A 15,188-nucleotide genomic window follows, 5' to 3' on the forward strand; every position below is an offset into this window, starting at 1 on the left:
GCAAACTAGAAAACAGGGGCGTACCAAGGGGGTTCTAGGTGCCCGTGACCCCCCTTTTGTAAGCCTTTCTTTAAGCAAACTACCCAAAACAGTTGGCAAAAACGGCACGACAATCTGGTGAGTACCCTCACTTTGACACAGTGTGAACCCCCCCCCCCCCCCCCACCCCTTTGAAAATCCTAGCAACGCCCCTGAAAAACATTCAATTTTCACCAAATTCCTGCGCACACAGTATAATTTCAGGTTGCTCCTTCGCCAAATGCTCTTTCAATTTTCATTTCAAATGAAAATGAAAACTTTGATTTAACAGTGAAACTGTTTTGCAAGCAGACTTTCGATTAAGATTGCTGATTTGCACGGTGCACAAGTTGCGAAATTGTGACGAGCTTTTCATCGAAGGTCGAGATTCTGTAAATAGTTTCACGCATGCTTCGTGCCGCTTGCACGTTTTTCACGCATGAATTGAGAGGTCAATTATATCGACTTTTAATCGTTTCCTTTTCGTTTATTGTTGAGATCACTTCGTGAGTACATACCAAAGCAATTACTCTTTTCAATCTCGGTGAATGGCGGCAGAATATTTACCTCGATTTCAAAGAATAATTGTTACGTGTTACATGGTTCGAGGGTCTTCACTATCAACCGCACATGTATACTTAAGAATTCAATATTTCTGATGTAATTTATTTATATACAACAGTCATGTACATAAGAAGTTATCAACTTGTAATATATACACCGGTATCTAATCAGTCTATTAATTACAGCACGCTTCTACTGTCCTGTTAGGATAAAGAATAGGCAAAAAAAAACAAAAAAAAACGAAATAAACAAAAATAATAAAGTGCAGTAAGTATAACTGACACGTGATGTGATGACGTCATTTTATGACTACCTGTCAGTCAAAAAACTCTTGACCAGGGGCCCTGATCATGACATACGCAAAAATTCGAATGGACCAATCACAGCTCATCATGATAGAGAGGCTTCCGGGACTGAAGAGGCTTTTATGACTGTTAGTATTGGTGCAGTAAAAGACATCGACGCCCTCGAGAGGCTGTGAAGCCACCGTTCTCTCGTAAGCAATTCCTCTCAACAGATATAATGACTGTTTGACAGTCTATTAATGATATTCATCTATATTAGGAAATCATATCCTCTCTTCCCGTGAACTCACAATTCAGGTTACTTCCCGTTTGTTTCAAACGGTAACAACTAAATATTTTCCCAAAGTAAAAATATTACTGTAATTTATTTCTTTTCAATAACCTATCTAATTGATGATTTGTAATATTTATTTCGTTTCCCAGCCGACATGTTGATGTTAGCAGAGATGATTTAAAGAAGCTTTAATGGAAGACGATGAATTTCGCCTTAATTTTTCCAATTCCAATTTTCAAATCTTTTTTCTTTGATCTGTACCAATCTTCCCCTATTTGACCATTAACCATGGTTAACTTTATGACATTTTACTATTTAAGCAAACTATTATTTCCCTTTAATATTAAGGTACTACCCATCGGAAAATAAATTGACTTATCCCATCGTGACATTATGGCCCGTTACGCACTCCTCCAAAGATAGGGAAGATTGCGTGACAAGCAGTATTGGGAGCCCAGTCGTGACATAACTAAAGACATAACTCCTTCTAAAGACATAACTCCTTCAAAGAGTTTTTTTCCCAGGACATTGGTATTATCGTTGGCGTGCTTGCCATTTCATCAAACATCAGTTTTACAAACTTGTCAAAATGAAAGAAATTTCCCATCAATGATTCGATTCACCGGCGTTTTCCATTTGCCATTGATTTCAATAATTTATCCTTATGCGAGCCAGAAAGGAGTCCAACTAGCAAGCATCGTACAGTTTAGACTGTATTTACTAGGATAACAGTATTTTTCTTAAGCTGCTAGGATAATTTCTTTGCTCAGAATTTATTAACCTTTGGAGATTGACAATAAATTCACAGGGGGTCTTACGAAGGGTTCCTGACTGGCCGGGAACATTCGGAAATTCTCGAAAAATGCGAACAGTGTCCGAAGCTTTCTTGGTTTCAGATCGGATATACAGGTAAGTTTATCTTTCAGTCAACTTCTAATCTCATGTCAGGGCCACCTGTGGTTAATAGCAACGTGAAAAGATATCAAGAAGACTAAAAATATGGAAATAGGCTGTTTGTAGTCTAGAAATTCTGTAAAAATTTATTCAACGGTTGTCACTTCTTCGAGTCTGAGCTTCACCCAAGTTCCTTTCATCTGCTATATGTAGTACTCAGAGAAAAATCCCCATAAGACTAAGGTGTGTGTAATAATTAAAACCTTATTTCTTGAGGTTTCAACCATTCCTGCCAATAATTCATCTACGGAGGAACTGGTCATTAAGATAATTTGAACAGCAATGGTAAGCTGCCATCGGATTTTAGTGTAAATTGTAAATTCACACTCTGTCTAACAGGGACGCATTTCTCTGTGCGATGGGCTCCAGTCAAGACGCATTTGTTCCCAGTTCATAGTGCACGCTGGTAGGATGAAAATTCTGTTACCGAGGCGGCAGGATTAGCAATTTCAGGAATTCAATGGTTCCGTGTTATTCCCAGAGGGCGGCATAGTTACCGTAGTAGACAAGGGAAAGTGGTCCCCCGGCCGCGAAGAGTTTGGTTCCAGTAGGATCATAACAATGGGTGTAAATAGCATTGCTACGGCAGACCAGAGTGTGCTCAAACATGTAGTCATATGCATCCTGCGGGTCGTCACGCTAAAACATAAACAATAACATTTAACAATAACATTTATTATTTGTATTGCGCCTTTTCTATAAAATATTCAAAAGCGCATCACAACAGTAATTAATAACTGAAATTTTACAAATCTTTCTATCAAAATCATAAAAAAAAAATGGGTAAAAGATAAAGTTAACAAGTTTGACGTTAAACAGTGCACTCGTTTAGAATTAAGCCTGTAGTCCCAAGGATGTCCGTCAAGACGGAGTATCGACTATAGGTTGTTACAATGTGAAGTGACAGTCTGACTGTTCGTCTGACTATCCATCAGTCAGTCTGTCCGTCCGTCCGTTCGTCCGTTAGTCAGTCAGTCAGTCAGTCAGTCTGTAAGTCAGTCAGTCGCTCAGCAGGCCTGTCTGTCCGCCAGTCAGTCAGTCAGTCAGTCAGTCAGTCAGTCAGTCAGTCAGTCAGAGAGCGTTACTGCCATCTGTTCTTCTGACTATTTGCTTGCTTGTCTGTGTGTCTGTCTGTCTGCCTGCCTGCCTGCCTGCTTGTCTATTTGTCTTATGTCTGTCTGTCGGCATGCCCATCTGTCCGCCTGCCTGTTAGTTCATATGTCTGAAGCATAATTGATCAACCTACATGTACGTTCAAAACGTTTCGTCGTTTGATTAACAGAGTTTCCTTCACTGGCTATTCAGTTAGTTTTCACCAATCAACAAAAACGATTTTCCTCTTACCAGCCAGCCTTTTCCTGACTTGAAGCAAATCATTGCATCGTTGTCCGCTCGTCCCAAGAACTGATAAGCTCTCATATCAAAGAAGAACAAAGACCCAAAACCTGTACCAACAGTCAAGAGAAGATCCCGGAAACTCAAAGAACGCACACCTAAGAAGAGAATACAACAAAACTAAATGATTAGGAACGAAGAGATTCTACAACGAGTAAGAGATTTACCAATACCTAATGTTGTACCCAGATTTTTCCGAAGAGTGAGAAGATATGGGTACGAGAATTACCAATAGTACAAGCGCGCATGCCTGTGAGCTAGTTTCATTTTGGCGAGAAAAGTAACGTTCAGCTGTTTGTCGTATCGTGTCTGGTACTTTGATGTGATATATTCAAAACGACGCTTTTGGGATGGCTGCAAAGAGTGAAGAACCACATACATTTGAAGAAAACAATTTAAACAAAGTTTCACAATACTACGGCTATTAATTGATCCTTGTAAAACCAAAACCAAAGTAATCACTCTAGCCAATCACAAAGGACACAGACAAGACAGTGAACCAATCAAAACTCATAGTAAATGGAAGCGTTAAGCGCGGGAAAACGCGTAAAGGCCACTTGTAATGGGTTTGGTTTTACTTCTGATTGGATGAGAAAGTGGCGCGAGTTTTTTACGTCAATCGTGGCCTACTCATAGCGTAACAATTCAAAACCAATTACTTTTCGACACTCAAGTGAAAAACGGCCCCATCAGACATTCGTGTGATATCTCACATGAATAAAAGAAAGAAAATTTTTCTTCGGCCTTAAAAAAACAGCGAACTGTTTGTTTTCAGACATGTGGCATCAAAGGGGTACTTCTGTCCCTCTGACACCCTCCTTTCCCCTACTCACCTGCTCCTGGGTCACGTGACCCAATATATCCTACAGCTGTGCCACACCTTGGTTCGTAAAAAGACACATGTGACTGTGAGCCAACGGCAAACAGTTTGTTGTCTTTTTCCAGTGCCAGACATACTGTTTCCACGGGATATTTCAGTGAGAATGCACTTTTCTAAAACAGGCAAGAAAAAAAAAGCCTTCAGATCCCATTATAGGTATAAACCACACCTAGTTCTCTCTTTATAATACATCAAATTGACAATCAGAAGTCATTTCTGAAAGCTGGAATGGAAAACGGATTGAATTCTCAGTCACCATGAACACCTTAAGCATGTCTGGAATTGTTACCATGTTATAACGGTAAAACAATCACAAGCAAGACCACAGAAACTAGATTCTATTGGTCACGGAAGTATAAATTTAGTTTTTGGTTTTTGTTTTGTCCCAAGATACACCCTTATCCTTGTATACTGTGCAAGCTGTAACTATGATGCACCACCCTAGAAGAAATTTTCACAAGCCCCTCAAAATTTCATCCCTTACTGACAGTACACTGTATATGTACATAAACTACAGTGTCCACAATTTGAATTTCCTAAAAAAATTTCCAAAACATTTTCCAAAGAAATGCCACTTGCCCATCAAGCAAGTGAAGGTCAGAATCCACTAGCCAGACTAAAAAATGTACTAGTCCTGAGAAACTGGGCAGGATTTCCTTTGCATGCTGTAATGTATAACAAACACCTTATTCTCAGGAGCAAATTTTGTAACGATAATTGTTAACACTTTCACACCTTAAGATAAAGATAATGTAGGAGGTCACTTTTTGTGACAACCTACGTAAATCAAATTAGTTATTGTTTTGCTATGTTATAAAGGTCTTACCACTTGGCATGTATTCATGTCCCAGAGCTGTACATATCCACGTGCAGATAAAGCAACTAGAGTCTGACAACAAAATACATGTACAACCATTGTTGATTAAACAAGGATAAAATACTAAAGAGAACAAATTCATGAACCTCAACTTCATCTCGGTCCATACATGTAGAATGAGGACAATACATGTATCAAGCCTTGCTGAGCCTGGTTGACGACCCATATTATTTTGTCTTAGTTTATAGAGTATCTCTCCAGGTTTTAGTTGCTTGTGGAGAGACAACAGCGAAAACTTTTGATTCTTGAATATTATAGTATATATTTTCCAGATCTGAATCCTGAGAAACAAAAGCTATTTGCATTATAATGAATTGAAAACAAGAATCTCAGCTGACTGGAGGCAGGCTTGTTGATAAGCATAGCAGCAGTTGGGAGCCCAGGACAACTGGGAACAATACCACGAAAGTGGATGGGACAAAGGGCTTAAACCTTGGAGATACTCTGCAAAGTTTTTGCAAGAAAATGAACCGGTTGGTGAAACTCATTTTCATCTGAATGGTTTTGCACAAAGACTCATTTTGACACAGAGACGAAAGGTAACTCAGAAATGGCCTCTTGGCTTCCATTTACCAGACATACATGCACCTAGATATAGACCATATAAGGGAGCGACCCCCCCCCCCCCCCCTGTCCCTGAGAACCACTGGATTTCAAGATCACAACACTCACAAATCAGATCATTCAATACATAGATCATAAAAAACAAGTAATCTAGATCCAGCTGCAACTGAAAAGAAACTGAACAAATTCACGTCATATTACCTGTGAGTTTCTCTCATAGACAAGGTCTCTCATCTTGTCTTTGCCATAGGCCTGAGGTAGAGCACTGCAGAGTTTGTTGGCAGGGGATTTGACACGAAGTTTAAACTGGTTATCTCCTGAAAGGCTGGCTGAATCTTGAACACACCATAATGCAATGCTACCATCTCTTGATCCTGCATGAGAGGGGCATTGTTAATACCAGTAGCAAATACATAGTAGTTATGCAACGTTTTCAAGTGGTAGATACACTGGAATATCCCACAAGTTATCTATATACACACAAGCCTTTATGCAGGTGTGCCAGGAAAATACAAGTGACAAGCAAGGTATTCCATGGATTACCATGTGAGAGAGTGCATAACTATTTTATACTATGCCATGGAAAAATTAATACAGTGACCAATGCAATCAATGAAATGTGACAAACACATGGCACATGATGGAAAGGTAGGATGTAATACCATTGAATATACAATGGCTTGCTTGTGCTCTGATTGGCTGTATTTTCTATGGCATGGTAAAAAAAACCTGGGTACAACATTGGGACTCAGAGTAAAAAAGCTGGTGTCTAAGTTTAAAAAAAAAAAAACATGTGAATGGAAAACCTTCTCAGTCTGCAATTTTGGCCTCAAAAAAATTCACCAAATCTGGGGGCCTGGGTACCTCACCTGGATATAGTACTGGCTGTAACAGTATTTCTAGTTTTTCGAGGTTTAAATATTACTTCAATGTTCTTTCAACTGTAACTTGGCAAAGAAGAGGAAGTCAGTAAGACAGAAATACGCTTGCATGTAAATAATGACAACAAAATAATCTAACTTTATTGGTGCTCTAATTATATTTTAGTTCTAGTCGCTCTTTATTTCTACCTGTTGCTAAGTGAAAATCATCAATCCACTCCACAGAAAATATCCAGTCAGTATGTCCCTGAAGATAGCAAAAAGAATGATTTAGCTTATAAACTTTCATAACTTACTACTAACAGGGTATTCAAGACTTGACTACATGTACATCTGGCTCCCTCAGATCACATAACTAAAAAAAGGCCAATATAGGCTAAACTGACAATGCCTAATGTCATGGCACAGAGTGTTTTTACATGTTATGGCAGCCATTTTGGTGTCTTAAGACAAAGAAACAGCTGCCATGTTGGTGTCCAAAAGCAGTCCCGTGGGAGTTGAACTCTTTTTTCATGTTATCACTTTCTTTTGTTCCAATAAATTTGCATAATTGCTGGTCAAAAATAAAAAAAATATATTCTATACAGCTGCACATGGAAAGTACAACATAGAAATAGATCTGGGGATGATATATTGTAGCATAGAAGCCTTTTAAACTAAAGGTCTTAGATCTTCTTGATCTTACAATAAAGGAACTGAGGCTCTTAGCTTTAAGTTAGTTTTTAGCTTTGTAAAATGGATCAGTGGAGCTACATGTACCAGGGCTGCCATTAAGGGCTGTAACCCTGTTAGGACTGAGTATGCTTGGCAGGTCTGTGATGTTATGGGTGAAATTGCCTTTTGTTGAGACAATTCATCCACAAAGTGACAAGGTTGTTATGGGACCCAGTGTGAAGATCAATGCAAAAGGTGGATCAAATTATATATAGGTAATATAATAATCAATTTAATGATAATATACAGGACATACCTCCCCTACACACATTGGATCAAATGTTGGTAATCTGTACACTGCCAAATGATTTGGGTTTTGACCACTTGTAGCTAATAATGTTCTTGCAGGACTTATTTTTATACTGTGTATTCCACAGTTGGATTCAGGAATCTCACTGTTAGGGCTTCCCTCCAAAACAGGAATGGAGAAACTCCTGTCTGATAACATGTCCAGCACAAGAAGCTATTAAGAGAATTGACCAATGTTTAGTATTAATGAATTAACCAGAATGTATGCTGAAAGTATTTGCTTTCAAGAGGACATACACCACGTAATCTGTTGCAAGACTGGCAGGATAAAATAAAGTGTGGGAACGTTTGAAAAGCACAATTTTATTCAGGAGTTAGTGACACTGAAGCCAGTTCCCCAAAATAAAGTGTATTCAATATTCTCCTAACTAGAGACAACAGGGAATTCAAGGATTTCATTAACGTTTTCAGCAGGACAGCAACTGGTTTTCACAGGTAGGCAAAACTATTTGAACTAAACTTCTGATACAAGAAAAACTTTCCTTTAGATGGTCAAACCAGGTGGGCAAAATTATTCTCACAGCCGGTCAATTTGCCAGGTACCCGACCCCCAGGAACTTGTACTGAAAATGTAAAGTACTTGTAGAAGGACATCCACATTTTAAAGTGGGCAGTACTGGGTACTTGTAGAGTCTACCAACTAAAATTTGCCCTCAAACATCTCTGTTCTTGAAAGCTCAAAGTGGTTTTCTTGCTTCACTTTGGGAATCTGCATATTCTTGAGCCAAGTTGTCTGCAGACAAATACACTGCACTCAAATGTGTTCAATTTCATACCAAAATTTTGATTTTGACAATTTTGCTTCTCTGCCCAATGTTCACGTTTTGGATATTTTTTTTTTCAGTCTAAAGGATTATCCTCCAATAGACCAGGCCCAAGTTGTTAAAAAAATGAATAATACTATCCACTGTATAAGTGTTAACAACACAAATTATGCTATTCACTAGCCTGTGTAGATGACATTTTCTTTTCCAGGCGAAGATATCGAACAAGTGAGTGAATACGCTTGCCTGGGGTGAGCAAAAAATGGCGAGAAGTGGGGAGGGAGTGAGCGAGAAGAGGGAAGTGGTGGGGAGAAAAGGAATCTTTTTTCCTTCCCTTCCCTTGTCTCACCCTGTCCCCCTTCTCCTTATTTTTCACACTCGCTTGCAGTTTTGTTCCCTTTGCGTACTTTCTAGCTATGCACTAGATGAATCACTAACCAGTGGATAGCACAATTTGTTTCCTCAACATTTATTCACTGGACAGTGATCTATTCAATGGATAACATTATCCACCAGTTTGAATTGCTAAGTTCAGCAACAAGGGTTCTCTCTACTTGTTGTCATCAAACATTCCAAAGGCAGATACACTTTGCATTTGTGTTTAGGTGTTTGACAAGAAGAGATTGCAAGTAGCCATGTTAACACATGAGGCCTGATTGTATAGCCCAGCTTCGGCTGGTATATTGCATCATGTCATGTCGTCAATGTTTACAGTACAAAAATTTCGTACAAGAAAAGAATTCTTGATCGATGACAACATTCATTGTGCACAGTGCACGTAAATTACATTCAGTACAAAGTCAACACGACTACATCTCCTCTAGTAATCTGAGAAAGGAGAATTTGGACGTCTCACCTCATTTGATTTTGTACCACAAACTACTTTCTTGTCGTCTAGCCACTGTGATGCAAAAACTTTATCTGTCCTTCCCAATGAAAGTTCTCTTTCTTTCAACAAGGCAGGTATGTGTCGTGATGTGAGATCCGTCACAAACGATTCATTAAGGAATGTTTTGCTAACTTGGCGAGTTCGCACATGTTTGAATAAGGACATCCTAGATCGAAGCGATCGTTTTTAGTAAGCCCTCCACTGACATAACCAGAATAATAATAATAGACGGAAACAATTAAATGTCGACTTCGCTGACGAAGGGTCCACAATCGATCACCAAAGAAGGTAGACCCAAGAAGACAAGACAAAGGCCGGGAACATAATGATCGTCAGTGGTACCTCGATGGGAACCACAATCACGCAACTTATAAATCCAGCTTATAAATGCCAGAATATTCCTGGATCACGTACAGAATTGAAGCTGATTGAAGTTGAACAACGAACGTGATGTACAAAGCAAAAAAACACGTCAGTGCGTCAACGCCAGAAAATCGAATCACCGATCGGACAAAACAGTCCTGAAAAGAAAAGAAAGACCAAGAAATAGAGAAAAATCCCTCTTAATGACCGAAACGTAAATCCAAAGTAAAACAAAACTAAAAAGCTCTTTTAGAAACAATCATCGCAGCTCGTCTCGCAGTCTTCGTTTGAAAAACATGCGCAAGGCGTCTACTCGCTGATTGGCTCTTTCCAGTCTCCCTCTCGATATCGTTTAAAGTGCCTATGAAGTAAGAAATAATTGCTGCTGATTTAAAAGGCTTTTCAAAGTAAAGAAGAATGGCGTTTTCCTTTTTGGAATATCTTTTTTTGTTTTAGAGATATTCCCGTTTTTGTATTATAAGTGATGACGTCATAGGTGGTTCCACTAAAACAGTTCAATACTCAATCAAGAATATCTCTAGAAATATTAAAGCAGTGTTCTTTAAACTTGGCACCAGAAATGTATATCACAAAAGAAACAAAATGACACCCATCATGTCATCGCCATGACAACAGTTATGCCGCTGGTCCTGTTTTAATTAAAACTAACATTACCAGATTTTATCTGAAACAAGGATCATCCACTCCCAACAATCTAATGGGGAGAGTTAAGACAATATGGGAATCATGTGTGCTCCGAGCAAGACCCTCTGTCCCTTTTCGAAAGGTTGCAAATTGGCGTATTTGGTTTTTCACAGAAAGAGACCGGAGCCAAAAGGGTTGCCATGGCAACAACACAGAAGGTGTCATTCTGCTTCTTTTGCGATGCACATTTGTGGTGCCAAGTTTGAAGAACACTGCTCCAATATTTCTAGAGATATTCTTGATTCATTGTTTTACTGTTCAAATAGGACCACCTATGATGTCATCACTTTCCTCATTTGCATAATACAAAAACGTACATATCTCTAGAACGACAAAAGATATTAAAAAAAGGGAAACGCCATTCTTCTTTACTCTGAAAAGCCTTTCAAATAATCAGCAATTATTTTTTACTTCATAGGCACTAAAAAAAATGGTGGGATTTCTCTAAGCGGAGAGTTGACATTTACGGCAAATGATGGCAATGTTTTCTTTTCCTCAATTCCTTTTAAAATCATTCCAGAAGTGAGAAAAACGAATCTCCTGTTCACAGCTAATACAAAAAACATCCCTTAAGTGTACAAATGATTGAAACAGAGGTCAAAATGAGGAATTCCTTGGGGCAGCCATGGGGCTTCACGGGACATTTTTAAAGGTATTTTAATATTAATGTATGGTCACCATAATAATGGGTTTCTTTTTGTACAGAAATGACAGCAATTCTTGACAATTCCTGCCAAAAAGTGGAAAATTATAGCTAATTGTCAGGTTCTATTTTCATGGAATTATCTGGAAGAGTGCTAGCCACGAATCAGCATGAATCAACGACTTAACATGTAGATGTTTAAATTCTGGGTTTTTGTGGAGAAAATTTCAAAATTAGGCCATTTATTGTAGTCAGTAACTCTGCATTATCGTCATAGTAACTTTTCAATCCCTGCCAAAAGTGCTACGTTTCACCTTTTTATAATGACGGGTTAATACTGGATGTAGTTGTAAAATTATGTGAGTAGTGATGTTGAAGGTTAGTTGCTGATCTGTTTGGATATGTCAAAACTAAGACCCCATTAGAGGGGTCTGAATATCCCACATATCCTATATATATCCCTTAAATTCAAGTTGCAAAAATGATTTTCCTACAGGATATCTTGTTTTATGCGATCTTAATATTGATCCCAGGTCCCATATCCCGTATCCCAAAAACCCCTAATCACTTTTGTCTATAATCCCTAGGGGGTGATGGGTTGGAAAAACCCCTAATAAGGCTTTCAAATTACTTGAGTTTGTTGTGTATATACGTTAGGCTCGATTTGAAAGTGGTGTAAAGAATAGATGTTACGATGAGAATTCTGTGCTAATACAGAGCCTGTCTTGTGCATGATGAAATAAGAAATCATGAGACAAAGTGAGAAAGCTACATGGCACTTATATAACATGAGATAATTTACTAATTATAATTAATATTAATAATTAATAATATTAACAATTTAATAATCATTTGAAGTTGCTAGAAGAGCAATACTGCCTGGCTTTCTAGCGCCTTAAAATATACCATTATAATTAACTCAAGTAGAACACTTGCAAACTGCAAAAGACTGAAAACTGATAACCTTCCAGTTGAAACCATGACTACAAGGAGGCTTCACTGGGAGGTACAGGAGTTTCATTAATGGCTGGGTACCAGGCAAATTGACTGGCTGAAAGGATTATTTTTGCTCACTTGCCGGCTTGACCATCTAGAGGAAAGTTTTTCTTATAAAGAATATCAGTTCAAAATGCTCCCCCTGCCTGTGAAAACTGGTTGCCCTGGCTTCCTAGTAACAATGTTGATAAAACCACTGCAGGTCCACCTTTCCTAACTTTTTTCATGTTTCTTTTTTGACAAAAAAAGTTATAGGCCTTTTACACACTTTCCATAGAAAATGGTACCACACACTGTAGGCACACTTAATTCTCTTTCTACTGGCTTGTGTTCTATAACCCAGAAAAATACTTAGGTGAATAAGCTGTTACATGTGGGTCCTTTCCAGTTTGAGATGTTTTGAAAGAGTCTTTTAAATAGCAAAATAAACTTATGAAGGCCCTACCCGTTTATATAACTACAGCCTGACTGAGGTACCCATGTTGGGTGGAGCCTCCCCTTATATTCAGTTATAGGCTACCTCCTACTCTCCAGTTCAGGCTCAGAAGATGGATGTTCCTATTTTTTTTTTAACTGGTCAAAAAAAAAAAAAAAAAAAAACTTGTCAAAATAAACTTTCTCTAGACTGACTTTTAACCGCCTAAGAATTGTGCGGCTAAATGACTAGGATGTGCTTTGAGTCTCGTAATTTACAGGGGACGGGAACAGGAGAGAAAAGGGAAGGAATCGAAAGCGAGAGAGCAGAGTAGGGGAAACGGGCGGTTCTGACTCCAGTTTCGTTGGCCTGGCAAATGCACGAGTGGCAAAGCCGGGAGAGGAGTGGGGTTAAGATAAACTTTTCTCTAAAGTTGAGTTGTAAACACGACATATTGGAAGGGAGGTACCGGGATTTCGGTCGGAAAAAACAAAGGAAAATGGGACAACATTTCCTTTGGTAGTGGGTAGAGTTTTTTCTTTGCATAGTATGTATATCGCCTTTTCGGGCCCTTTACAATACCTTCTCACTGTATTAACCTTCTAAACAGAAATCACGAAAAAAAAAATTCCTGAGTGGATTGTTCTTTCGCGATCTGTGCAGAAAAAAAAGAGAAAAGAAAAAAAGTTATATTTTTGAACATTTTATTACCCTCGTTGTTTTAGCATCCGCCGAGGAGACATGAGAAGACCGTTGTCACACCAGTCGGTGGCCAATTTTTGAGTTAAAAAAATTGAAAACAGACAATAATGTCCCATCAACTTAAAATTTGAAGCGCTTAGTGTCAAACGAAAGACGCATGTCCGATTAGATGCTTTCTGTAAAAGTGAATAACAAACACAATGAGTGTAGGTATCGAATTTGACCACAAGTCACCTCGCATGTATCCGATTTCTTGTCAGGCATTCGCGTTTCCTGTCAATTTGAGCCGGGTTCAGTGGAACTATGTAAAATCAACATAGCTTGGAGCGTTTACAATCCACGCCTTGAGATATACTTGAACTGAGTTGAGAGCAAGTAGATCACTGAGGCTTTGAGTTCAAGTTCTTTTTTGCGACAGTGGTTACACGTAGAAAGCGTTTGGACAACGCGCTTCAGGCAACAGACGCGGTTAATTGCCTTGGCGTTTCGTACACACGGCAGAGTTTTCTGCTCGAGTGCATCACGTAAAGTGCTTGATTGTTGTTTAAGACCACAAAAGGGCTCCAAATGGCATCGAGTAGTTTAATCGCCTTGCTTTGTGTGATGTTATGGAGCGATTCATTGGGACAGAAGTTCAATGTTAGCCAGGGCCAAGGCGAGACAATTGAAGGTGTCCCAAGAAAACAAATACTCACTGGGTAAGTCGAGCTTTGTCTTTCTGTACAACATACTCCCAACTGCCGATTTCGCTTTTTTAGCTTAAGTATTTTATTGGATTGAAGATATTTTTGCGCGTTAATAATACAACCTTCGTTTGAGCAGTGCTGTGAACTGTTTAATAATGTGGTCGACCGAAATTTTGCTGAACAAAACAATGGCTAGTGTTACAGACATAAGTTTTGCAAAGTATTAAACCTTACTGTATGACTTCTCTCCAATGTAGTTTTCATCTAGCTGCTTGCTTTGTTCGAAACGCATCCAGGTCAATATTGCCTCCATTGTCGATCTTCTTTACTCGGTTGTAAATTTTTCTTTATCAAAGCTCGATTCATGCAGCGTGTACAATGACAGATTTTGTTCCCATGTGTAATCTCGTTAATTGAGTTCACCAACTGCCGATTGATTTCCTCCCTTTATAGAATCTTTATATGGCTCTATATCACTGATATAATGTGATGTTTTGATGATTTCATTAGGCCAAATGTGTGTGGCGGACGAATTAATCCTTATTGCTGCCCGGGTTGGCAACAAAGACCTTCTGTGGGACTCTGTATCGTCCGTAAGTATTTTTACAGCTTTCATTGTGTTAATTGTTTGAGAGAATTTTCTTAGGCAAATTAGACTTATTTCTCTTCACTTTCAAATAAGAGTGATGATACCTTTTTCAGTTTAAGTCCTTTTCCTCTCCTAGTGGTTACATCTGTAGTGTAAAAATCGGAGTTTGTTGACATTTCCTTTGCTAAACATTTCTCCGTGCGATTTTCTCAGCTTGTGTACGTACCAGGCCAGCTTTTCCTTCATGTGGTTTAACCCAAAGCAGATTTCTAGTGTTCTTTTCCTGTCTTGGAAAATGACTCTCCGACACCTTGTAATTTAATTTAATTTGAATTCCGTAAAAACCGCGATAACAGTAGTGCTCCTTTGCGCGTTATTTCAGCACTCAAATTTACCTTAATTAATTATTATTTACGAACTCCCGACATCTCGAAGTTTTTTCTTCAGAAGAAACATGATAGTGGACCTACCTGGGAAACATATACTCAGTTTTCGCTTCAAGGTTTAAATTTAATAACAGATCAGCCTTCCGGTAAAGTCGAACAAGGGCAAAGGGCGTGGAGCGGAGTAGGGGAGGGGAAAAACCTCTTTCAATTACTTTCCGATTTTGAAGGGGGTTTTTTGTTGGAGGGGGGGGGGGGGCGGTCCTGTAGGGGGAATTGACGAGCAATGATTGAGTTTACAATACCTTAGTCTGTCGT

General features: G+C 38.8%; 2 protein-coding genes across 2 annotated transcripts in view; one reads left to right on the top strand and one right to left on the bottom strand.

Moving 5' to 3' along the window:
* Positions 1 to 166: 166 nt before the first annotated feature.
* On the bottom strand, positions 167 to 10,039 carry LOC145463246 (DDB1- and CUL4-associated factor 12-like). Its single transcript, XM_081446986.1, has 8 exons — positions 9,356 to 10,039; positions 7,683 to 7,889; positions 6,902 to 6,959; positions 6,033 to 6,205; positions 5,217 to 5,279; positions 4,344 to 4,503; positions 3,460 to 3,608; positions 167 to 2,754 (listed from the first exon to the last, which is right to left on the bottom strand). The coding sequence occupies exons 1-8, from the start codon at positions 9,551 to 9,553 to the stop codon at positions 2,587 to 2,589; spliced, it is 1,176 nt and encodes a 391-aa protein (XP_081303112.1). The 5' UTR covers positions 9,554 to 10,039; the 3' UTR covers positions 167 to 2,586.
* Positions 10,040 to 12,680: 2,641 nt separating this feature from the next.
* The window catches only part of LOC145463314 (fibrillin-1-like), a 75,563-nt gene continuing 73,055 nt past the window's right edge, over positions 12,681 to 15,188 (top strand). The window contains exons 1-2 of the mRNA XM_081447066.1: positions 12,681 to 13,910; positions 14,409 to 14,491. Coding sequence (XP_081303192.1) covers positions 13,780 to 13,910; positions 14,409 to 14,491 — 214 coding nt within the window. The 5' untranslated portion in view covers positions 12,681 to 13,779. The remainder of the gene's footprint in view (positions 13,911 to 14,408; positions 14,492 to 15,188) is intronic.

The sequence above is a fragment of the Orbicella franksi genome, chromosome 1 (assembly GCF_964199315.1).
Source record: "Orbicella franksi chromosome 1, jaOrbFran1.1, whole genome shotgun sequence".
NCBI lineage: Eukaryota > Metazoa > Cnidaria > Anthozoa > Scleractinia > Merulinidae > Orbicella > Orbicella franksi.

Bases quoted from the DNA above. Each gene is read 5' to 3' on its own strand.
- LOC145463246 (XM_081446986.1), bottom strand. From the start codon at position 9,553: ATGTCCTTATTCAAACATGTGCGAACTCGCCAAGTTAGCAAAACATTC. The intron at 7,890-9,355 runs GTGAGACGTCCA...TTCTCTTAATAG, and splicing joins GTGGTACAAAATCAAATGAG to CTTCTTGTGCTGGACATGTT. The intron at 6,206-6,901 runs GTAGAAATAAAG...CCTCTCATGCAG, and splicing joins TGATTTTCACTTAGCAACAG to GATCAAGAGATGGTAGCATT.